Source organism: Callithrix jacchus, chromosome 4 (assembly GCF_049354715.1).
Source record: "Callithrix jacchus isolate 240 chromosome 4, calJac240_pri, whole genome shotgun sequence".
Taxonomy (NCBI): Eukaryota; Metazoa; Chordata; class Mammalia; order Primates; family Cebidae; genus Callithrix; species Callithrix jacchus.
In genome coordinates, this window is record NC_133505.1 from 47,737,174 (window position 1) to 47,762,325 (window position 25,152).

Genomic DNA, 25,152 nt, shown 5'->3' on the forward strand with positions numbered 1-25,152 from the left:
GTGAGGTCAGCACTTGGTCAAGTTGAGGAGAAAAACTGCAGGGCTGCGGAGACCTCCCAGTCCAACATCTCCCAATGTGGGCACCACTCTGCTGTGAGCTCTGAGTGGACACAAGGCATAATTTACAATCTCTTTCAGGGAATTATTGTTGCTAATGAGCAGAGCCAATTTATGCTTCCCAAGGGGGAGGGCAAAATCAATTAATGGAGAGTCTGATATGGCCAGCCCTGATGGCAGAGTGTGGTCTGACATCCGGAGGTGATAAGGGACTTTCTGAGGCTGAACTAATAAGGAGATTGGGGAAAAAGAAGAAAAACAACACCTCCCCCCAACACCTGTCCAATCGATTCAGTGTACAATGGGCAGAGAATGCAGAGTCAACAGAGCAGCTGGGCACGAGTCTCTTTCCATCTGAATGAACCCCGAGATAAGGAGAGGACAGGCTGCCCATCCCACCATCCAACATAGGTATTCACTATGGAGCCCTTCAATAGACACATATCCATATGGGTGATAAAAGACACTTTCCAAACCAGAATGCAGAGGATAAGGCCCACCTGCTCCAGGTGCATGCCTTGTAGTGGAAAGGGCAAGTGGGGAGAGAGAGAGCACTGGTTTTAGATTCCACCTCCCTAACTATGGCCCCCAAATAGTTTGCACCACGTGACTGGAGCCACAAGCTTTGGATGGGGGAGCCTGGGTTCCTGGAGTCTCCCCAAGCATCCTATGTGGAGGCGGCAGTGATGCGGGTTTGTATGAGTCTTTGTCTGCCCTCGTGACCAGAAAGTATGATCTCAGAGGTGGGCCAGCTCGTGCTGTGACCAGTGGACAGGTCAGGGAAAGCTGAAGAGTGATTCAAGGAAAAGTCTTGAAACAGACAAACAAACACACCTGGTACTAATTTTGTTCAGAAATTGCCTCTTTCTTTTTTTTAAGGATCAGGATTCCTCTTGCAGGTGAGATCATTCCCAGAGCCCCAGTCTGAAGCATAGTTAAGTGTGAGGCTCTGGTTGAAGTGGGGGCAGAGTGCTCCCATTTCCTCCAACCCAAAGAGCTTGATTACAAGAGCCCTTGCCCAAGATGGATGCCCTTGTCTAAGTTGGACTTCCCTCAGAGCAGGTCCCGAGACACAATGCAGGTGTGCACAGTTCATCTGGGACCTGATCCCAGGACGCACGAACAGGGGAGTGCGGAATGGAAGGCAGTCAATTCAGGGCGTGTTTTTGCACAGGTGACTGTTGTGGGCAACTGGGCCCCCCTCCCACTGGGGACCTCTGGGAGACTGTGCAGAATGCTGTAGAGTTGTCTCACAGAGTGGCTAGGAAGCTGTGGTATTTATCTACCAACTCTTGTCTCTCCTTAGTTGAGGATTGCTCCAGGGGTGGTTAGCTTCTGTGTCACCAACCTGCCCTGCCTGTGGGGTGAGAGCACTCCTGTGGCCAGAGAGTCCCTGCAGGTAGAAAGATGCAAGTGCTTAGGGCAGGATGCTACTGGTATAGATGGAGACTTCCTATGAATGCTGCATGTGACGTCAAGGTGGGCTGGGGGAGCTGGCAGGACACTGACACAGTCTGTCACAGACTTTAGCTCTCCACCCTTTTGTCTGCGTCACTGTGGTAATTCCTGCAGGGAAGTTGCTCTTCTGTGAACCCTAATGGAAGGGTGGTCAGCTTGTCCTGGCATATTAGGCCAGTGCCCTTGGTAGCATGATAAGAGTGAAAGACCATACCCGCATCTCTTGATGACCACTCAAATTGAAAAAAGAAAGGTATTGTTAAAAGATCTGCAGGACATCCCCTGTTAACAAATCTCCCTACATCCCCTCATCCCTTCAGACTGTAAGAAAATCCCAGAGCTTCGAGAGGCATTGGAGCTGCAGCACGAAGTCCAGGCTGCCATGAGCCAGGGTGTGGATGAAGGCGGGGGGACCGAGACAGGGAGGAGCAGAGTGTCCCCAGGGCCTGGGAGAGATAGTGAGCCCAGAAACCAGAGGAGAGACAGGGCCAGCTTCTCTTGGTATGTGAGGGTCCCGACACATTTTTTTTTTTTTTGTAGATGGACCCCTGTGTGTATAAACAATTTGGTGAAAAAAATTTAGCACCAAATTCATGAGCCCATGTGAGGTACAATGACTTATTTGTGTAGATTTAGAATAATGACAGAGAAGAGGTACTTAAGCGTTTGTTTATTGCCTGACTGGTTCACATGACGATTCTTTGTCCTTTGGTGGACTGTTAAGAGTCACTTAAATCAGCATGTTAGCGCTGGTCTGATGGCCCAATCCCAGATAGTGCCATAAAAGAAATGCCACGCCAGCCAGCAGGAATGATCTGCTCATCAGGCTGCTTTCCTGGAACCAGGGACTGACTAGAAGGCCCTAAAACAGCTTCACAGACATGAGTCCCAGAGTACCTTGGGACTCTGGTTAACCCCATGCATGTACCGGAGAGCTTCCTGAAAGGAGAAAAGGGAACTGAGACCCCTCATGAGGCCTGGACTGTGTTAGGGGAGACCTGCATGGATGACATTGTTGGTCATGTCTGGTCCCAGCCCCAGAGGGAGACTTAGAAAGTTTCTAGCAAAGCATGTCGAAGCACAGGCTCCCCCCGAAGCCCGGGGCTAAAGGCAGGGGGACTGCTTGCCTCAGTCTAAGGACAGTGATAGACAAGACAAACCCAGAAGATATTTCAGAGAAAAGATAACAACAGCATTCCACACCTGGGGGCCAGAAAAGGATGGGTGCTGGCCTGGGGCGGGGCTACCCTCCTGAGATCAGGAGCTGAATGAATAGAGACGGAAGAGTAGCAGCTGGTGTGCTGCTGGCTCTTTGCTGAGTTCCCCCTCAGTGTGCATGAAACTGGCTCAGCCCTCCTGGCTGGCATGGGGCCATGGAAAGCCCAAATGAAGCAGTTAACTCTGAAAATGTTGCTGCGTCTTCCCATTCCTTGAGAGATGCATCTGGGGCCACACTTGGAGGCCACTTTTCACAAAGTGAGGCGGAGCTTGTATAAAAGGAAACACTGCTTTTCCCTCCCACATTTGACACCTACGTTTTCAACTTCCAACATTTACAGCCAACCTTTCTATACCTGCTCTGCCTCAGAGCCCTGGTAGTCCCTGGACACGTGTTATGGAAGGAACACTATCTCCCCCACATGCTCACATGACCCAAATCCCCATAAGTCTCTGTTGTGCCAAGCTCCATGTCCTATGCCTCCTCCTATTACCCAACACCTAGCCTGCCGTCATTGTCCTAAGCTTCCCTCCCCTGCTTCTCTCTTTGTACTCTGCCTGGTTCTCACACTCCCACCCACCTAGACAGTGAGTCCAGGCCCACCCTGCTCCACCCCCAACTTCTTCTTATTACTCTTTTTTTTGAGACAGGGTCTTGCTCTGTTACCCCGGCTGGAGTGCAGTGGCATGATCACGGCTCATTGCAGCCTAAACCTGGTGGGTTCAAGGGATTCGCCCAGCTCAGCCTCCCGAGTAGCTGGGACTACAGGTGTGTGCTACCATGCCCAGCTAACCCCACTCCTTCTTAATCAGATTGTCTTGCTTACTTGTTTATTGTTTCTCTCCTTCATTAGAATGTAGGTTCCAAGAATGCTGGCACTTTCTCTGTCTCTGTCACCTCTGACCCCTCAGAGGTAAGGAGCACAATGGATGGCACATCCTTGTTAAAGCAACAGCCAGATGAATGAGCCATGTTTATGTTAAAGGAATTACAAGGAGCATTTTTCTGCCCATATTTGAAACACATATTCATTGCATTAAAAAAAAAAAAGTTTCTGTTTCTTTACTTGATCAACTGTGTCAACTATGTTATGCCTGGGGGCTGTTTCTGTGGGTGTGTGTGGGTGTGTGTCTTTGTGAAAGAGCACAAGTTATTGGGAGGCAGACTGCTGCACAGTGACGAACGAATGAAGGCCACCCAATGGGCACTTACAGATCGTACTCCAAAAGACACACAATGTTTCGCTAATAAAAATCAACAGGAACAGGTATTCCTCTGGGCAACTCCCCCAGCCTCATCCCTTTCAGGGATTGAGAAATCTCCTAACCATTTTCCTGATGACAGCTGTGGTTCACTAGAGACAGAGCCCCTCGGGGTGCCTTCCTGTTTCTTATAAAGAACACTTTCTTTAGAGTCTTTGAAGTCTTCATTTGTTACTTTCATTCTACATTCTCTTAAGGCCATCAGACCAGGTTCTTTCCAGATTGCCTTGAGGTCAGCACCAGAGAGTGTCAGCACCATCTTTAGCCATGATCAAGTCGTCCAGGGTTACATTGTCAACCAGTGTCATCCTGCTTGTGTGAATCTGAAAGATGTGCTTCTTAAGATGTGCTTCTTAGTCTTCTTATAAGGCAGGCAGAACTCAATCTTTCTGTCACTGAGGACTGGTCTGGTAAGTGCTGGATCCAGTTTCTATTCGGTTTGTGGCCATCACTTCCACATCTCCCCTAGAATCAAATCCGTCCAACTGGTTCAACAGTTCCAACATTGTTCACTGAATTTCTCTCGCACCACCAGAATCTGAATCATATCTTTTTGTTCCAATGGCATCAATTTAATCAATAAACATGATGGACTGTGCATGCTCTTTAGCAACTCAAAATAATTCCCGTATGAGTTTGGGCCCATCGCCTGGGTATTTCTAAGTAAGTTCAGAGCCAACCACTCTCAAGAAAGTGGCTGAGGTTTGGTTTACTACTGCTTTGGCTAACAATGGTTTACCTATGCCAGGTGGACCAATAGAGAATGACCCCCTTAAGAGTCTTTATATCCATCTCTTCATAATATTCAGAGTGGGTGAGAGGAGGCTCCACAGATTCCTTAATTTCCTGAATTTGGTTGTACAACTCCCTAAAACTGGTGTAGGTCTCCTGGGGGGCCTTTTCCACCTTCATCACTGTGACCAGGGGATCCGTGTCATCCATCAGCACTTCTATCACAGCATGCACCTTGTGATTGAGCAGAACTGAGGAGCCAGCTTCCAGCAGATCCTTGCCTACAAGAGAAGGAATGCTGACATAGTTTTCTGAGCCCACAGATGCAGACACGATGCATGGATGATCTCTTCCACGGTTGCCACTGACATTGGGGTCCCCCTCAGATCATCCACTTTTGATCTTTCCTCTTCTTGCTTTTCTTCTAATAGTTTCATTAGTTCCTGATTTCTAATGAATTCTTCCTCTGTGGAAAGATAGTGTCGTTTTAACCGGCACTGGGTGTGAGGTGTCAGCAGTGGCGGTTTGCTGGAAGCATCTGTTCCTTTGTTATCTTCTTTTTCCCTACTCTAGTTGGTACAAGGGGTTCATATTTCTTTTCCTTGTCCTTGTCATCCTTCCTGCCACCTCCAGGATCATGACCACCACTCTGACTTTGACCCATCTTGCCTTGGTCACTTGAGCTGCTGCTGCCAGAACTTTTTTTCTTTTTTGTGAGACTGAGTTTCGCTCTTGTTGCCCAGGCTGGAGTGCAATGGCACGGTCTTGGCTTACCGCAACCTCCGCTCCTGGGTGCAAGTGATTCTTCTGCCTCAGCCTTGTGAGTATCGGGGATTACAGGTGACTGCCACCACCAGGCCCAGCTATTTTTTTGTATTTTTAGTAGAGATGGTGTTTCACCATGTTGACTAGGCTGGTCTCAAACTCCTGACCTCAGGTGATCCTCCCGCCTCAGTATCCCAAAGTGCTGGATTACAGTTGTGAGCCACCACACCTGGCCTCTCTTTCTATTGATTGTTTTTTCTCTTCTTATGGCTGATATGTTCCTGCTTCTTTGCATGCCTGATTATTTTTTATTGGATATCAGACATTATGGATTCTATATTGTTGGATGCTGGCTTCTTTTTGGTTTTTTTTTTTTTTTTTGGTATTCCTTTAGCTATTTTTGAGCTTTGTTTGGGACTCAGTGAAGTTACCTGGAAACTTACTGGAAATAATTTGCCTCCTTTGAGCCTGGCTTTTTAAGCTTTGTTAGGTGGGACCAGAGCAATCTATCATCTCGGACTAATTTGACCCCACTTGTGAGGCAGTATCTTCTGTGTCTCTGTACAACGACCGTTTTGGGAGGAGGTTTCTCCACTCTGGCTGTTGGGAACAGGAACTCTCCCTAACCCAGTGTTATCTCAGGACCTGCTCCTTCCTGGCGGTTCTTTCTCTTGCCTTGGGTAATTTCCTCACATGCATATGTCGATCAGCTGAAGACTCAAGAGTAACCCTCTGAAGATCTCAAAGCATGCTCGCTTTCTTTCTCTCCCTCTCTTTCATCACTGGGACCCTGCCTTGCAAATATAAGCCACTTTATCCTCCCTGGATTCCCAGCTCCATTTCCTCAACTCAGGGAAACCACTGGGCTCTCCCTGGTTCCCCCTTCCTGGGCTGCAGCCTGAAAACTCACTGCAGGCAGTAAGTTGGAGCAATCACAGGGCTCCCCTCACTTGTTTCTCTTCTCTTGGGGTTCAATAATACTCTATATTTCCTGTTATCCAATGGCTGAAAACCACTGGTTTCTATAGAGGATTTCATCTCGTTTTTAGTCATTTAAAGCAGGAAGGTAAATCAGGTCCTTGTTGCTTTATCATGGCTAATGTAGGTGGCAGTCCCACTTTTCCAAATACAGGATGCACTCGGTGCCTTTCCACAGGCTGAATGGAGAGACAATGAACTCTGGACTGAGAAATCCCAGATCTAGTCATGTACTGTCTCTGGGTTCCAACTTCTGGGCCAGTCTGCTATTGCTGTAATTAATGCTATATAACAAACCACCCAAACCTCAGGGGTTTACGATAAGCATCACTTATTCTCATGTGAATAGGTTTTTGCGTGAGCCATAGTTCAGCTGATCTGGGCTGGGCTTGCCTGGGAAGCTCTGCTCCAGGATGTTGACTGGGCTCAGGTCTGCTGTCTGGGTGTTCCAGGCTGAAGGGGCAGCAGCTACCCAGGGCATGTTCATCCCAAGAGAGATCACTGGAGCAAGAGGCAAGCCCAACCAGCCAAGCACAGTTCAAGCCTCTGCCTGCATCACGTTTGCCAACATCACAAAGTGGGCCATGACAAAGCTTTGGATGTATAATTCTAACAGGTGGTGGACAATTAAAACGACTTACTCAGTATACCACAGTTTCTCTATCTTCTTTCTAAAAATCCTTTTTAGCAAGATCTGAGCAAGCTATATTTTAACCTCCCTCTTCCCCGCTCCCTCCAGCCTACTTCCTGTCAAGGGATTGGTAGAGCCAGTTGAATTCTAGCAGACTGGGCTGAAGTCACTGGCTATGCTGCTTTACAGAAAACATTTTGGAAAACTTCACATTTTGGCTTAGAGTGAACTCAGATACTTCTTGTCATCCATGGCTCCACTGAGCCTGGGTGGATTGCTGGAGTCTTTTCAAAGAATGCATTGATTTCTCACATATGCAGAGGCCAGTGAACTTTGGCGAAGGTGCACTGCCGTCAAACATGAGTCCATACCAGAGGCTGGGCTTCCATTGGGGGGGACGTTTGGAGCAAGGGGCTCCTGGGCCAGTTGCTGTACACACTTTGCATATGGTCTGGACACCAGTGGCCCCAGATCCCAGGCTGTGTGTTTTTCTGTCTTCTTCATTTCCTTTCCTGTCTTAAGAGATTGCCCCAGGAGGCTGGTTCACACCCTGCATGGGCTATGCCACACATCTCGGTCAATAAGGCCTTTGGATCCAGGAGATGATGTCTCAGCACAGTGCTGTGGCTCATGTCTGCAATCCCAGCACTTTGGGAGGCCAACGCGGGAGTGTTGCTTGAGGCCAGGAATTTGAGAGCAGCCTGAGCCACATAGTGAGACCCCATCTCTACGAAAAAATTAAAAATGAGCTAGGTGTGGTGGTGCATGCCTGTAGTCCTAGCTACTTTGAAGGCCAAAGTGAGAGGATCACGTGAGCCCAGGAGTTGTAGGCTACAGTGAGTTATGGTTGTGCCACTGCACCCCAACCTGTGTGACAGAGCGAGATCCCCATCTCAAAAAATAAATAAAAGAAAATAAAAATGTCAGTAGACACTACCCAGCTCTAGAGGGCTGAAGGCACTAAGGCATGCCAGGAACACTACTGCTGCTACATGGGGGACATGGCAAATGCCATGCCATCTTCAGGGCTCCTGAGAGAGAGAGAGAGTGTGTGTGCATTTACACGGACTCCTGGGGAAGTTTCTAGGATCAGAATTTGGTCTTCCTCAGGTTCTACAGACTTTACAGAGGGCTATGTTCCATTGAACTGTGAGGGCCAGGAGTGGACTAGAGATGGGGGCCCCTCCCCCAGTCAGATTCAGTTAAAACCCCGGGGGAAGTCAGAGTGACACGAGCCTGAGAAACACATCTGGGTTCTGGCTCGTCCACTCATGGACTGTTTACTGGATGTCCACTCATGAGCTGAGACTGTTTACTGAACAGTGACTCTGTGCTTGAGCCACAGCAATGAGCAAGACAAACAGGTCCCTGCTGCATTGGAGCTCTTAGTATTATGGGGGGCTGCCTGTTTTGTATTACAAAAATAGGCAAGTCTGGAAGGATAAAATGTCAGATAGTGATGGAGAAAAAAATGGTAATGGGAGAGGGGATAGATAGGGGGTGACTCAAGATGGAGTGGTCAGGGAAAGCCCTCTGAAGAGGAGACATTTGTCACTAATTAGCATAGAATAGCAAGCTGACTCTCCCCTTCACTCTCGTCTTCATTTTCTGAGACCCAGTTTTGTTCTTCTTGCCCAGAACGGAGTACAATGGTGTGATCTCAGCTCTCTGCAGCCTCTACCTCCCAGGTTCAAGCCATTCTCCTGCCTCAGCCTCCCGAGTAGCTGGGATTACAGGCATGTACCACCACGCCAAGCTAATTTTGTATTTTTAGTAGAAATTGGATTTCTTCATGTTGGTCAGGCTGGTCTTGAACTCCTGATCAGGTGATCCGTCTGCCTCGGCCTCCCAAAGTGCTGGGATTACAGGTGTGAGCCACCACACCCAGCCGCTCTAGTCTTCTAATTACATAAACTAGAGGTGTGTTTTAGAGGAGCCTAATGAGCCTGCCTAGCTTAGAAATGTAATGGTTTTATCTTCTCCTGAATGATCCTTTTACCCAGTCCTAAAACAGGAAAAAGAAGATCAAGCCCATTATACTATATTACCTCTCTGCTCCCCATCCAGAGTCACTAGGTCCTATATTTACAGGACAGAGATAGAGGAGCAGTGGACAAGCACTTGTATTCAGCTAGCTTCATCTCCAGGTGCCACCCCTGCTCACTCTCCGCTGCCTCTCCCTGGCTGCAGCTGGGTTGGAACCCCCTGACTCAGGAGGCAGTTCTTCAAGAAACTCCTTGAGGGCTGCCCACCTTCCCTCGGCTCTGTCATGGAGAGTGCCCGGGGAGACAAGACCCCCAGGCAGCAACGTTTTTCCCTGTGGAAGTGGGGAGTGTCTGCCTAAATCCTGCAAGGCCTCAAGTGGCGGGCTGAAGGCTGCAAGGCCCAAGGTACCCACGGTGCCCTCTCTCGAGCTCTCAGCAGAAACCTCAGGAGCTGCCCGCTGTTCTCTGGGTGCTATGATGTCCTTAGACTCTGCAGGACAGGTGGCTCCCTGGAGACACAGCTGTTCAGGCATTGCCTCCAGGTCATCCTGGCCAAGAGGCTGATCGTGGAAGATGTGGTCTGGGAGATCAGGATTGGCCTTCAAGATGCCCTACATTTCACTGCCTTGCCTGTGGCTTGGACATCCTGCCTGGGCCTGTCACGGCCATTTCTGGGTTTCCAAACCAGAGCATGGGCCAAGGGGGAGGGCTGGCAATCACTAAATATAACCGATTATTATTCCCCCCCACCTTACACCAGTGTGAGCTTCCCCTGACATCATATTATGACGGTGCTATTTCACATTCTCAAAAGTTTATAATGACCTATATGTAACATCACTACAATAGTGAGCTGTAGCCCTCACCTTGTCCCTAGCACTCTGGCATTGCCTGACCCTGCCAGCAGCTCCAGCAACCACAGGAAGGATGTCATGGTCAGCCCCAGCCCCAGCCTCTCGGTGGCCTCCAGGACAGCATCCTTAAAGAAACACAGCCCATTCCATGGGAACCCAAGTCACTACTCTGAGCAGCTCATAGATCACTTCTGATGCCAGAACAAGTGAGGGGTGCTGCCTTCATCTGTACTTCATTCTTGCATGGCTGGATACTTCCTGGAAATTCAATTGCTTCCCAAACCTGAAAGGGAGACAGGATGCTTTGGGTTAGGCTGCGCATGCTGACTCTGACTTTTCCCAGGATTGAATGGGGATGAAGGGAGGCCACAGGCCACTCCCCCTGGATCTTGGGCACTACATCTGTGTCTTGCCTCCCAGGAGCTGCATTTACACCCCAGTCTCCTAAGGAAGAGGCCCCTTTGCCCTTTGTAGAAGTTCCACCTCTCTGAGCTGAGACTCATGCCTGTTTTCCTACACCATGGTTTTCTTTTTTTATTTTCTTTCTTTCTTTCTTTCTTTTTTTTTTTGAGTCTCCATCTGTTGCCCAGGCTGGAGTGCAGTGGCACAATCTCAGCTCATTTCAACTTCCACCTCCTGGGTTCAAGTGATTCTCCTGTGTCAGCCTCCCAAGTATCTGGAATTACAGGCACCTGCCACCATGCCTGGCTAACTTTTGTATTTTTAGTAGAGATGGGGTTTCACCATGTTGGCCAGGCTGGTCTCAAACTCCTGAGCTCAAGTGATCCAACCACCTTGGCCTCCCAAAGTGCTGGGATTACACCACCATACCCAGCCAACCCCACATCCTACCTGAACCTCGGAGAGATTTTCTCCTCGCTTTTTGCTCCAGATATTAATTATATTTCAGGATGGCTCCTCCTGACCACATGGCCCCCATCCTGTCACCTCCCATTTCTGGGCATAAAGAAGGTTCTCTAGATTGAGAACCAAGGCCCATGAGTTTTAGCCAGGACAGTCCCCAAATCACGGTGTGACTTTGGACAAGTCATGTCAGTTCTCTGGGCCTCACATTTCTCCTTGCTAGAGCAGATGGGATACCTAGAAAAAGCAAGGTGGCTTCTTGATTCGCAAAGTGCTGTCCAGGGACCAGCAGTGCTGGTATTTCCAGGAAGCTTAAGAAACGCAGAGTCTAAGGCATGCTCCACACTGGACTTACTGGATCAGAATCTATATTTTGACAAAACCTGTCAATTCATTAGCACGTTAAAGTGTGAGAAGAACTGGTAAGACTGATATGCAGTTATTTTGCTTAAAGTTTGGCTAATTTAATAAAAGCAAGAGAGAATTTCTGAGATTCTTGAAGTAATACAATGTTTAAAAAAATGACGGTGGACAGAGAGACTGAGAGGTGAGGCTGGTCAGGGAATGGGTGAGCAGGCAACTGCAGCCATCCAGGTGTGACCACAGGAGCCTGGTAGTGGGAGAAGAGTGTGGGCTTGGTTGGCTTGATATTGTGGAGGAAGATTGCGTAATTCTTGGTGACACACTGAATGTCGAGTTCGTGCAGAGGAAGAGATTGGAAATAATTCAAGGCTGTGAGCCCTTGGTCCTTCAGTTCTAATTCTGTAGCAAGATCTCTGGCTGGCCTTGTTCTTTCTTTTTTTTTTGATGGAGTTTCACTGTGTCTCCCAGGCTGCAGTGCAGTGGTGAGATCTCACTGCTCCCTCCACCTTCCGGGTTCAAGTGAGTCTCCTGCCTCATCCTCCAGAGTAACTGGGATTACCGGAGCTCGCCACCATGCCAGGCTAATATTTGTATTTTTTTTTTTTTTTTTAGTAGAAATGGAGTTTCACCATTTTGGCCAGGCTGGTCTTGAACTCCTGACCTCAAGTAATTTGCCCGTCTTGGCCTCCGTAAGTATTGGGATTACAGGCATGAGCCATGATGCCCAGCAGACCTTGACGTTTAATTAAACAAATATAGTCCTTATTTTTAAGACATTCTGACCTGTCTGAATTGAATCTTAGAACAGGAAGTAAGAAGACAAGGTACACCAGAGCCTATGATGGAGTCCAGTCACTCTGGACTCGTGGTTCCCAGCTCTGCTACACAAAGGAAATCCCTGGACACTCTCTAGAAATCCTGGTGCCCAGACCACAGCCCAGAACCATTAAGTCAGGATCGCTGGGGTGGGTCCAGGTGATTCTGATGCGTGGCCTGGGCTGAAACTTGCTGCTTTTGTCTCTCCAGTACAAGAACAGCAGGGCAAGAGCTGGGGGCCTGTGAGCATGTGGCTACTGATGAGCTCTGGGGTCTGAAGTTTCTGCTGCATTGCTGACATGCAGCCTGGGCCAGGACTGTGAAAGCTGCTGGTGGTGAGGAACACGGTGTCTCAGCCATCTCCTGCCCAGGATGGTCTCTGAGCCCCTCACACACTTGCATGCAGTGATGATGGGGGTGGGTTGGGTGGGGCCTAGGAAGAACGCTACAGAATAGGGCTGAGCGAGCGCTCTGCTCCAAGACATAGCTCCTCACACGCACAGACTTCAACACAAAAGGCACTATTTCCAGCTCATTCACTTATGGCCCTGGTTAAGTGATGAAGCTCTGTCTATACTGGGATTTTGATTACCATGAGCTCCCAGAATGGAAGGCATGGTACAGATAGACCATTAAAAAAATATCACCCCTCATGGTGTTGGGCCAGCTCTCACCACAGAGGCCACTTCTCTGCTAATAATTCCTTGGTGCCTGGGCATTGATGAGGGGCTTTAATGGACATTATCTGGGGAAGGATTAAGCCTGGGCAAGGGTGGAGTCTGTACATGACAGACAGCGAGAGGGAGGCTCGGGGAGGTGACCTGCCCAGCGTCACACAGAACTGAGATGGCCTTGAAATTCTGGCCTTTTCCCTCCCAGTTCAGGGGTCTTTCTCTCCCTGGGAGGGTTTCTGAACACAGAAGAGAGCTGGAGGGTTTCTCCGAGTGGGGCTGGAGGGGCTGGGAGAGGCAGGACCTCTTCCTAACACCTCTTGGAGAAGACAGGCTCATGGCTATGAGGGTCACACCAAGGTTCCTTTCCGGGTGGAAATACTTCCAAACTCAGGGATGTAGTAAGATTGAAAACAAAAAGGCCCTCTAGAAAGGGGTTAACTTTATTTCTTCAGACGTAAAAACTGTCCTTGGCAGTTGGAAACGGCAGAGTTGACTCCATGGATGACTGATGTCCCTTATGGGGGTTATATACCTGTTCACACGTGCCCCTGGCAGGGATTTAAACGTTCCATGCTGTTCCACAAACCCTAAATCAAGTAGATTCATCCTGGCCCCTAGTGAAGTCGAAGAGGTGGCGAGGCTTATATTAAATTGCCCTCTCTGGGCTCCTGCTCCCGAGTCGACAGCCACAAATTCCCCTTTATGAGCACTCCTGAAGAAGCCCAGGCAACGCTGTGCGCTAAATTAAGATTCGAGAGCCCAGGCAGGGAGAGGGAGGTGTTTGCTTTGCCTGAGAAGGTGCCTGGGCCCCAGCCTGTGTGTTTGCCTGGGTGGCCTGATAAGTGTGCTGCGTGGTGGGACCAGAAGCATTGGCTGTATGTCCTGAGAGGTCACACCTGCTGGTCCTTTTGGACCTGGCGGCAGAGGGACCCCGAGTCAACCTGTCTTTGGCTTCCTTTGTGGCCCTGTGGTCACTGAAAAGCAAGAGTTAATACTCTTCATTTCGGAAAAAAAATGGAGCTGTGGAAGTTTCATTTGCTTTGATGAATGACTTCCAGGCTGCTGTTTGTTTGGAGAGTGAAGCTCGCCGGCTGCAGGGCGGTTAGAGGCTGCAGTCACTCTCCTCCTGTCAATGCTGGTTCCTGTTCCTGAGGCTGAGAGAACTCCTGGCAGCAGAGTGGGCATATCTTGGTCACTGCAGCTTTTCAAGACAGTTTGGCCCAGTGGGGAGAAGCGGAAAACCTCGGTTACACTGGCTCTGCCATTTAGCAGCTGTGTAACCTTGGGCTACACAGTGAGTCAACCTCTGTGTGCCTCAGTTTCCTCACCTGTCACCAGGGGGATCATAATCTTGGCTCTGCATGCCTTACGGGAGGGCTAAGAGCATCAAAGGAACGGATAGAAATGAAAACATTTATAACTAGTAATTTGCCATACATGTTTTAATGAAAGTGCCCTTTTATTAAAATAAAAAAGTGGCCTTCCGTCCAGCTCTCTGTGCTGCCTGGGACAGTGCTAGCAGGAGAACGCCACTCTGACAGGGACCTGGACTTCTGTCTCTTCTGTTCGAAGACAGCTGGATGATCACAGCTCTCTTATATGCACAAAACCTTAGTGAACTGAACTTAAAGATATTGCTTGCTTGTAGGCTTTTTGAGGGGAGGAATGATGGTTGGTTTCTATGGATTTGTTACGGGGAAAGGGATAGCCCAGCTCCAAAGGATATCCTGAGTATTTAAGCCCTCTCCACTTATGCCCCGGTACCGTCCCCCCTACCCTCTGAAGGAAGTTTTCCTGCAGCTCTGCCCCCTTCTCCCACCGCAGCATCAACTTCCCTCTCTCTGTATGTTTCAGCATGTGAGCATGTCTTAACAGGACCCCTGTAGAACACACATAGCATCCCTTGGGCTCCTGCTTCCCTTAGCTCCAGCTCCAGTTCTCTGCTCCTGTCACAGCTCAACCCCCTGGAGGAGCTGTGTCTGCTCACTGCCTCAGCTTCTTTCCCTTCCATCCTCTTCCCAGCCACTCCATCCCCTGCCTAAATGGCGCTTGTTCACAGCCACCCAGACATGCAAAATGGCCAGCGGTCAGCATTCCATCCTGCCACACTCAGCCTCTCAGCAGCACTTGACTCTACTGGCCTGTCTCTTCTTGGAGCTTGCACTTCTCCAGCTCCTGCCTGAGGCTGTACCCACTCATCTGCTGTTCCTTCTCGCGCCCTGGCGGTGCCTTCTTAGCATCTCAGCTTCCTCTCACTGGTTGAAACGGTTAGAGAGCCCCAGGGGGCTGTTCTCAGCAACTGGAATACCACCATCTCTGCTCTTCAGAGGACCCTGCACTCTATCCTGTGGCGTCAGACACCATCCAGACATGACGACTTGCATATTTCTTTTTCTAGCTCAGACTTTCTCTCTGAGTTCCACTCATGCTCAACTGTCCACTCAACACCTCCTCTTGGATGTCAAATGTCATCTGAAACTTCAAATGGGGCAGCCAGAACTCTCCATCCCTCCAGCTCCTTGCCTCTGACAGCCAGGCCGCCCTGCATTTTTCATTTCAGTGAATGGCACTGTCATTCTCTTAGCTGCTCAGATCAAAAGCCAGGGCGGTGCGCTGACTCTCCTCTTCCTCTTGCATCTCACATTCAGTCTGCAGGTGAGTCCAAGCCACTCTCATCCCTTGCTGGCACTTTCGTGGCAGCCTGGTAACTGGTCTGCTCTTGGCCTCTACACTCTACTCTACATATGACAGACAAAGTGAACTTTTTAAAGTATCAGTCACACCGTATCACTCCATGGTTAAAATTCTTCAGTGGGTTTTCACTGTACCCAGAATAAAATCCAAATCTTGTCCCCTTATCATAAAGCTGGCGTGACTTGGCCTTGGGCTCTTGCTTCCTGCCTTCCAGCTGCTCTGGCCTCCTTCCCACCCCGTGGCCAATCAAATTCCCCGTCAGGCTTTTTGCTTTCTGCTCTGTCTGTTAGGACTGTGCATTCCCAGAACGTGGCATGGCTGCTCTATCCTCAGGATGCAGCTGTCAGTTTAAAGTTCTCTTCTCCAGAGAGGCCTCCCCCACCTACCCAGCTAAAAGCAGTGTTCCCAGTTACCGTCTACATTACACAGTTTAGCTATTTCATAGCACTGATTAGCCCCGCAAATGATCTTATTCATTGATGTGTTCATTGTCTGTCTCATTCTTCTCCCCAAAATGTGTTTCTCACGTGCTGGGCTATGCCTTGTTCTCTGCTGCAGCCCCAGCACTAACAAGTGCCTGGCCTAAGAAGGCACCCGACACATACAGTGTTTGCTTACTGATCAGCTGTTCATTTCTGTTCAGTGCCTGATACATTTCATCAGAGTATTTGGGGCATAGATGGGGCTTTGGAGATCACCGAATCCAGTTTTCTTGGTTAGACAAGGAAACTGAGATGAGAGAAAGTTAAGCTATCACAGCAGAGCGGGGTTGTCGCCAGCCTAAGAAAGGACCTGACAGTGGTGCTGAGGCTGCCAGTCCTGGTGGGGGAGAGAGGACAATGAGAGGCTGACGGCCTAGCAAAGTGAGGGCAGCAGGACCAAGGACGGCTGTCAGTGGCAGTACTCCATCCATGCACAAGCCTCTTCCTGCCCAAACAGCATACAGTTGGTGGAGAAGCTGAGTGCAGGCCCCACAGGGCAGGCATCGGTCATTACACATACTTCCAATCTGCTGGACCATACCATCACGGAGGGGCGTCTTTCTGGCAATGTGAAGGCAACGTTAAGCCTACCTAATAGCCTTTGGGTTATCGGGAGGAGGCTAAGACAAAACACAGGCCTGTGTAAGGGGCCCTGGGGCTTGTCCTGTGGTGTGTAGGGGATGGAAGGCAGAAAGAGAAAAGGCCCATCCACAGCAGATGGGAGACAGGCAGCTGCCAAGAGGATGGGCTGGGGTGGGGGCCAGTGATGAGGCCGGGAAGGGCCTTCTTCTCTTCTTACTGTCTGACACACCACACATACCTCCTCTGTGATTATTATGGCGTCTTCAGGTCTGGGGCTTCAAGTGGTGTTTACACTCACAGCTCTTGGGCAAGAATACACTCTGATAGGGAAGTGAGACTTTAAGCTAGGGGTTCAGCAAGTTATCCAACCAACCATCACTCAGCCCCTTCCTGTTTGTAGAAGGCTGAGCAGAGGAGACAGCTGGCTTTGGGGACAGAGAACAAAGGAGCTGAACATCTGGAAGAGAGAGAAAGAGAGAGAGCTCGAGCTCTGCCAAGAGGGGCAGGAGCACCTGGGCTGCCCACCCCCTTAGGCCTGTCTTGGTGTTTCTGATGCTACCCCCTGGGGCTTTCTCAAGCAGGAATCAGAGGCAGGGCACATGTGAATGACTGGTAGCCAGTACCATGGCTTCAGGAACATTCAGGAAACTCCCTACTTCCTTCCACCTCACTTTGTGCTCCCCACAAGTGTTGGTGACCTGCAGCCCTGGAGGAGCCAATGAAGGAGGCGCACTTACATTTCTTCTGCAGAATTCTCTCTCTGGCCTTGATGAAGGCCAGGATGTCCGAGTCTGTCTGGCTGTCTCCGGTGAGAGGGATGGATGACACTGGCCTCTCAGGGATGCTGGGGGCAACCACACGTCACATTTTACTACACCTTACAGCTGGACTCAGCTCTTACCTTTTCAAAATGCTTCCCAATTTCTAGTGACTGATCTCACCCAGAAAGCTGCATGACACAGCTGGGCTGCTTCTCATTCACTCCTGCCTTCTCTATGTGGCAGCCACACTAAGCCTCTTGTCATGCAAATTGGGTCAGGTCACTGCCTGCCATAGACCCTGATACAGTGTGGCTGTGTCTTCACCTAGATCTCATCTTGAATTTTAGCTCCCATAATTTCCACGTGTTGTGGGAGGAACCTGGTGGGAGGTAATTACATCATGGAGACGGTTTCCCCCATACTGTTTCGGTGGTTGACTACGTCTCACAAGATCTGATGGTTTCCTAAGAGGTTTCCCTTTCACTTGGCTTTCATTCTCTCTTGCCTGCTGCCATGTAAGATGTGCCTTTCACCATGATTGTGAGGCCTCCCCAGCCACAGGAATTGTGAGTCCATTAAACCTCTTTTTCTTTATAAATTACAAGTCTTGGGTATCAGACTGGCAATTTATCAGCAGTGTGAAAACAGACTAATACAGACTCTTTAGTGGCTTTTCATCACTCATGGAATAAAGCTCAAACTCTGTCCTGTGACCTACCAGGCTGTGTGTGATATGACCCCGGGTCAGTAGCTCCAGCTGCCCCCTCCTCTTTCAGTGACTTGAACTTACCAAGTCACTTCCAGCCTCAGGGCCTTTGCTCTGATGCTTTTTCTCCCTGGACTGCCCTCCCCACCAACCGTCACATGGTGGCTGCGCTTTCTCTCACTGCCTTCTCCATCCCCTCACCACCACCCCTCCTGTACTCCCATCCCTGATTTACCCAAACCAGCCCTCCTTGACCTGGGGCCCATCACTTCTGCACCCAGCTTAGATGTCATATCCTTCACAGTGTCCTCAGAGCACCCAGCACCCCCATTTCCTATGTGGCTTAGCTACTTGCCCTCAAGGCAGAGATTACTATTCTCCTGTCTCTCCTTAAAAACGGAACCATATTTAGCTAAGTTGCCACAACTAAAAAGACTATTTTTCCCAGCCTCCTTTGCCGTGATGTATGGTCAGCCGGCCAATGAGATGTGTAAGTAGAAATGTGTTAGAATCTCCTTAGAAAGGGAGCGCTGTGTATGCCCTCCTATCCCCTTTTCAATTCAGCTTCTTCATATAGCATTCCCCTTCAGCAAAGTCAGAGCAGCACATTTGCCTGGCCTTGCTAACCTTCCATCCATCCTCACCCCTGTGCCTCTGCACAGCAGGAGGCAGTAACCACTTCCTTAGAAGGCAGTGAGGACGGTATGTGACAAGGGACTGGCCATTTCCACAGGTAGTTTTGGGTGTTGGCTTTCCAACTGCAGCCAGCTGGAAGCACTAAAGCAGAGTCCAGGCAGGCAAGGCAGTGGCTATGCTGGTGAAGGAGGCTGAGCAGCCATTCTAGTCAGAGGATACAAAGGCCCATGTGCTGATCAACTCTGCTAAGCCTGGAAGCAAATGCTGCTAGGCCTTGAGGCCAGCTTCATGTTCTGCCCTGTGGTAGGGCTGCCCTGGGCTGGCTCTTTCCCTTTTTGGCCGCCAGGTACATCTATTCACAAGGAGATATGAAGCAACTCTGTCCACACAAGGCCCTGGTGACTATGGGAGAAAACCTCCTGGCTTTGATGGCCTGCGTGAGTGATTCCAGGGGATTCCCAGGGGACCAGGGCAGAGACCAGACCTGGGCTCTGTCTGTGTGGCTACCGGACAAGGGGCTTCTTTGGAAAGTAGACTGGAGGTGGAGGCCCACTCCACCCACTGCAGGGGCTGTCACAGGCATAACGGAGGGCCACAGACCTGTCTTCCAGGGGCGTGCTAGTGCTGCTCTGTTTTTGGCTCTGTGGACTGGGGCAAGGCGAGGGCAGGATTTTCCTGGCATTCACATCACTGCAAAACACAAACCAACAGAAGCAAAAGGAATGGGGCAGGTTTACAGATGAGAAATTCAGGGTTTATATCTAGGAGCTGTTATGGACTGAATGTGTCCTCTCAAAATCCATGCATTGACACCTAATCCCCAATGTGATGGCATTGGGCAGTGGAACCTGTGGGAGGTGATTAGATTTAGATGAGGTCCTGAGGATGGGGCCCCCATACTGGGATTAGTGTCCTTATAGGTGTAAGAAAAGGATGAGAAACTATAGTCCATTCTCTCCCTCTCTCTTTCTCTGTCTGCCACGTGAGCACACAGCAGGAAGGAGGTGCCTGCAAGCAAGGAAGGAAACCCTCAGCAGGAATTGCTGTGTTAAGGACTGGAGCTTTGTGTCCCTAAAAGTTCATGTGTTGAACCTAATCTCTAATGTAATGGTAGTGGTAGAGGTGGAGCCTTTGGGAGGTGAGGGCTGAATGCCCTTGAATGAGATTACAGTCCTTTTAAAAGAGACATTGGAGAGCTCCCTTGCCCCTTCCACCATGTGAGGATGCACTGAGAAGACAGCTGTCTATGAACGAGGAAGGGGGGTCCTCACCAGGCATTGAATCTGCCAGCGCCTTGACCTTGGACTTCCCAGCCTCCAGAACTGTGAAAAATAAACATTTGTCCTTTGAGCCACTCAAAATACTATAGCATTTTGTTATAGCAGACCGAGCAGGCTAAGACAAGAGCTAAGAATCCTGTCTTGGATGGTTTACACAGTAATTTTCATTGTTAGAGCATGCATGTGTTGGCTCTAGAAGCTGACCAACAAACAGTGGTCACAACTGTCATTGATAGACATGCCAGGCTCCATGAAGGTGTTCTGCAAACATCATGCCAATTAGTCCTCTCAATGACCCAAGAGGTGGATGTCATCATCTCCATTTTATAGGTGAAAAAACTGAAGCTTACAGAGGTTAAAGAAATTCTAAAAGTTATTCTGCTGGTAAACAGCAGAATCTGGAGCTATTCTGGACTCTTTGATGTGTCAGAACCTGTGCTCTCAGCCACAGTGCTTTCTAACTGGGCTTGACTCTGTGGGATTCTGGGAAACACATAGTGGCCTACCCCCGACCATGCTGCCTGCCACTGGTTGCCACTTGTACTCCCTGAGTGAGGAGGCAGATCCGACAGCTCACCAGATGCAGCTGTGCCCACACACCTAGGCTGCTGACATGTGTGCCTGGCCTCAGACTCCTGGCCAAGTGCAGTGGAGCCCAGAGGCCTCTCCTGGGAGGTGAACAGGCACATGGACACGGCTGGTGGGAGGCCAGGGTACTCCACATGCCAGTGGTGACAGGTTCTCCACTCTTAGTTGTAAGTGCTCAGTGCTGTAAGGAGATCTTCCTTGTTTCCTGCCTGGAGACAATATCAGAGCTGGAAGAGGTCTAAGTCACCTGGTTACGACCCTCTTTTTTTTTTTTTTTTTTTTTTGAGATGGAGTTTCACTCTTGTTGCCCAGGCTGGAGTGCAATGGTGCAATCTGGGCTCACTGCAACCTCCATCTCCTGGGTTCAAGTGATTCTCCTGTCTCAGCCTCCTGAGTAGCTGGGATTACAGGCGTGAGCCGCCATGCCTGGCTAATTTTGTATTTTTAGTAGAGACAGGGTTTCTCCATATTGGTCAGGCTGGTCTGCCCAGCTTGGCCTCCCAAAGTGCTGGAATTACAGGTGTGAGCTCCCGTGCCAGGCCTCAACCCTCCTTTTACACTGCGGGGACTCTGGGGCTGAGAGGCAGGCTAGGGTTAGAGACAGATGAGCTGGCTCCACCAGGTCTGCATCTTCCGCCCAAGGCACTCCACCCACCAGACAACTGCGGGTCTCACTCATGAGTATGGCCCCTTCCCCGGCTCTGGCCTCCGCCTTCCCATCTCAGCCAATGGCAGGGTTTTTTCCACTAGTCATGATAGTGGTCAAACAAACAGGAAAATACATCAGAGCCTGGGGTAGCCCCACTCAACTCCCAATGTCCATTTCCTAGCAGTGGAGAGACTCTCCTCGGGGTGCCCTCCACGGTGGGAGATCAGAGACCTCTGTGCTGGGTCTGGTGAGGACTGCTGCAGGACCAGAGGTAGCCACAAGGTGGCAAGGTCTGCACACTTTTCTTTAGAGAACCGTGACCAATTCTCAAGGCTCCTGCTGAGTGGTTCCTGGTGCAGCCTGGAGAAGGGAAGGAGAGCGGGCTTTCCATCCTGCAAGTGGTTTCCTTACAACGGGTCAAGGTCAGTTTAGAAGCTGTAGCAAGTTTGCAAGACCAAGTCACTGGCACAAAAATGGCTCATTCCTCAATGGCTTCCCAGTGGAGCCTTGGCTCAGGTTCTAGGGAGAGTTCACAGGTGTCAAACTGTTGAAAGTTGGGAGGGGGTGGAAGAGGATGGGAGAGGTGGATGGGGCAGGGTAGAAGGCTGTGGCCAATGGTGGCATCCAGTACCCTTTGCAGCCGCCCGGCTGCCCCACCTGTCCCCTCAACAGCTCATGCAGGAGGACAGTGTAATGGAAGGCTGGGGGCTCCCGAGGGAAATGACTCCTCAACTCCCTAAGCTGCTCAAGCGTCCTGTCCCTGGATTCCACAGCTTGGTTTCTGTAATTCTGGGGATGGGGCCATAAATGACCTCTGCCCTCTCCCCTTGCCCATCCCAAGGCCCTCAGCCTTTGACGCCGAGTTCATTTCTCATGTTGATGTCCCTCTGGAGGGAAAACATACCAGCCATCAGAATGAATTATCTTTCTTAATAAGGGTTAATAAGCCATATTAATAATAATTAGGCCTCCTGGGTTGCCAGTCAGAGTGGAATCAGCTTCCAGGACCTGAGCATTCCTGGGGAAGTGATGAATCAGGTTTGTTTCAGAATGTGATGAGCAGAGGACCAGCACCCCACCCTCCAGTTCCCCAACTGCAGCAATTCCACAAGAGCAGCCACTCAGGAGCTCAGGCAGCAACAGCCGCTGGGCCCTCGCTCTCTCACCCCAGCAGCTCTGACCCAGCACTACAACATTTATCTGCTCACAGAGGGATGATGTCAGAGGGACCTTTGCACATCTTACAGACGAGGCAAGAAAATCCCAAAGTGGGGAGCTGGCTTGCCCAAGGGTGTGCTGCTTGGAAGGGCCATGACTTGGATTCACATGATTCAAATCTCAATTGAGGGAGATTTGGAGGTAGTCGATAATGATGTGACACACACATCTTTGAAGTCCAAGGTTCTTGACTGCAGGATTAAGGGTCTCCAGGCAAACGCATTCAGGGATCATCTGAAGTTGGAATACTAAAGGAATGTCTAGGAATGACCAAGGCCAAGACAAGGTGGAAGGAGCACTATTCTGATGGATGGCATGGCAGACAGTCCCTGAGAGGCTTTGCCCAGGGGCTGCTCCTTACACCTATTCCACCAGGACTCTCTAGGAGATAGTGTCAGATAAAGGCTGGCAGCAGCACGGGTGAACGAACAAGCAGCAGAGAGGCAGTCCTGGCTGAAAGGGAGCACGACAGAGGGAATAAGCAGAGAAGTGGGAGAAAAGGAGGCAGGAATAGAGAGAGGCAGAGCCAATGGTGGAAGGCCGGGTGGGAGAAGAGGGGAGTGGAGGAGGGAAGGAGGCAGGAAGAAGGCGGGGGAGCAGCAGGTGGAAGGAAGGAAGGAAGGCACCACCGTGGAGTGTGAAGGTCTGGGTTTAATTGTGTCTCTTTACGTTATTCACTACAGTTAAAGCATCTTACTCCCTTTGGGGGCTTCAGTGTCCTCATTTACAGAACAGAGAGACTGAACTCAGGGGTTCTCAGCTGAAATGGTGAGGGTAGTAAAAGGGAATTCTGGGTTTCCAGACTTTAAAAGATTGGCCTGTTAGGAAAACACAGTTTTGCCCTTTAAAAATCCTGGCCTCTTGGGAAAATCAGATGATGTGGATACATTGGAAGAGCAGATACCCCAGGCAGGGGGATCTGGTGGTGGGAAGCACATAAAGAACATTTTGTGCAAAATATTACAAAATGTGGGCTGGCAAATGCCAACTCCTGCTAGATAACATAAGGGACACGTGTCCCTAAAAGGCAGTCATGGATCCTAAACAAAAGTGCTGTGAGGAGTGAGGGGAGCTCACGACTCTGACAGGCCTGGGTTTGAGTCCACCACTGATGAGCTGCTGACCTGGGCCAGCTACTTCATCTCTCTGAGCCTGCGTTTTTTCACCTGTAAAGTGGGAGACAATGATAGCATGCACACGGCTCGTGCGTTTTGCACCTGGCCCATGAGGGCCTTCTACAGAGGCTAGGGGATAATTACTGTCAGAGAAGAAAGCCAATGCTGTCTCCGTTGGGAACAGAAGAGTGCCAACAGGGCATCCTCCAAGTGGGATGTTCACAGAGAATGTCTGAGATGCTGTGGTGACCTGGGAAAGGCTTCCCTACCTGCCTCACCCTGGCAGAGTTCTGTGGGCCCTTTGCCACCAGCATCTAAAGCAAATGGCAAGGATGTCTTGGTCAGAGGTGGAGTGTCTACAGCTCCTCCTTACCAATCTCTGGCAGGGTTACTTTTCCTCTCACCTGCCCAGCGTGACTGTCCCATCCACAAACCCTGGCAATCCAGCTACTGTTGGGGGAGGAAATATGGGGGATCCAGCCACTCGAGTTGAGGTGTCTTAACAGACACCATTCAGGACACTCAATGATCTCTGCTGAGGAATCAGAGTATCCAACTGGAGTGCCAGTGGCCACCACAGGCGACCGGGCTGAACAGCGCTCTAGGGATGCCTGAGAGCCATATTCCCCAAGACGCTCCTGCCAGCAGTCACCGAAGGGGCTTGGTGTGGCCTAGGGGTTCTGGGAGCAGGATTTTGGGAATAGCTCCTGTGGGTGATCTGAGGCACACGTTTGAAATCCAAGGTTCTGAACACTAGGATTAAGTTGCTTTTTTTTTTTTTTGGTGAGCATAGTATATTTCTTTTCTTTCTTTCTTTCTTTTTTTTTTTTTTGAGACAGGGTCTCACTCTATCACCCAGTCTGGAGTTCAGTGATGCCTATCTTAGCTTACTGAAGCCTTGACCTTCTGGGCTCAAAAGAACCTCCCATTTCAGCTTCCTGAGTAGCTGGGACTACAGGCATGTGCCACCATGACCAGCTACAGATTTGTGGGGAGGGAATGTTTTTCATAGAGACAGCATTTCACCTTGTTGCCCAGGCTGGTCTTGAACTCCTGGCTCAAGTCATCCACCTGCCACCCAAAGTGCTGGGATAACGGTCATGAACCACTGTGCCTGGCCAAGCATAGTATTTTTCTACCTTTCACCTATCAGGCCCTTTGCTGACACTCCTGGCCATTTTACCCACCCCCCACACACACACTTTAATGTCTTTGAAGCCAAAGGAAAAATGAGAGACAGGGCTTTTTATTCGCTGAGCAGGATATTGCTACCAGTAGAAGCTACCCAAGAGATCAGAAAAGAGAGTGGAGAAACAGCCAGGGAGCTGAGCCTCACAGCTAAGAGGACAGCTTATCCCATGGGACAGATACACGAGGGATTGAGCACAGAGCCAGAGGAATGGCTGAGGAAGCTGAGTCCTCTTGCTTGTATTTTTCACATGTGCTGTGTAGAGTCCTGGAGTTTCCACGAGAGTGCTCTGTGTGTGGAAGGAGGCAGGTATAGAGGGGTTGCAATTCAAGTTCACTGGCCTCTAGAGGTTGGCGGGTACAAAGTGAATGCATGGAGCCGGCCAGGGTCAGGGCACGAATGCTGTGTGCATTGCCTTGGCACCACGTGGCTACCTAGCTATTCTGCCTTTGCATTGTTAAAAATCAATAGACTATTATTTAGAGAAGTTTTAAGTTTCCAGAAAATTGAGCAGATAGTACAGAGAATTCCCTTATACTCCTCTTCCCCCCTTACAGTTTTCCTTGTTATTAACATTTCGTATTAGTGTGATTA

General features: G+C 49.9%; 1 protein-coding gene and 1 pseudogene across 8 annotated transcripts in view; both read right to left on the reverse strand.

The window, feature by feature from the left end:
• Positions 1-3,854: 3,854 nt before the first annotated feature.
• LOC100395791 (26S proteasome regulatory subunit 4 pseudogene) lies at positions 3,855-5,422 on the reverse strand (annotated as a pseudogene).
• A 4,531-nt stretch (positions 5,423-9,953) lies between these two features.
• KIF6 (kinesin family member 6) overlaps positions 9,954-25,152 on the reverse strand; it is a 412,611-nt gene continuing 397,412 nt past the window's right edge. For 4 of the 8 annotated variants that reach the window (XM_078370662.1, XM_008994364.5, XM_078370663.1 and 1 more), the window contains 4 exons: positions 19,791-19,841; positions 19,120-19,209; positions 17,154-17,260; positions 14,086-16,873 (listed from right to left, as the gene is read on the reverse strand). In XM_078370662.1, coding sequence (XP_078226788.1) covers positions 16,761-16,873; positions 17,154-17,260; positions 19,120-19,209; positions 19,791-19,841 — 361 coding nt within the window. In that variant the 3' untranslated portion in view covers positions 14,086-16,760. Of the gene's footprint in view, positions 10,225-14,085; positions 16,874-17,153; positions 17,261-19,119; positions 19,210-19,790; positions 19,842-25,152 lie in introns of those variants that run through there. The other 4 variants (XR_013534801.1, XR_013534802.1, XM_035295546.3 and 1 more) reach the window with 4 other exon arrangements.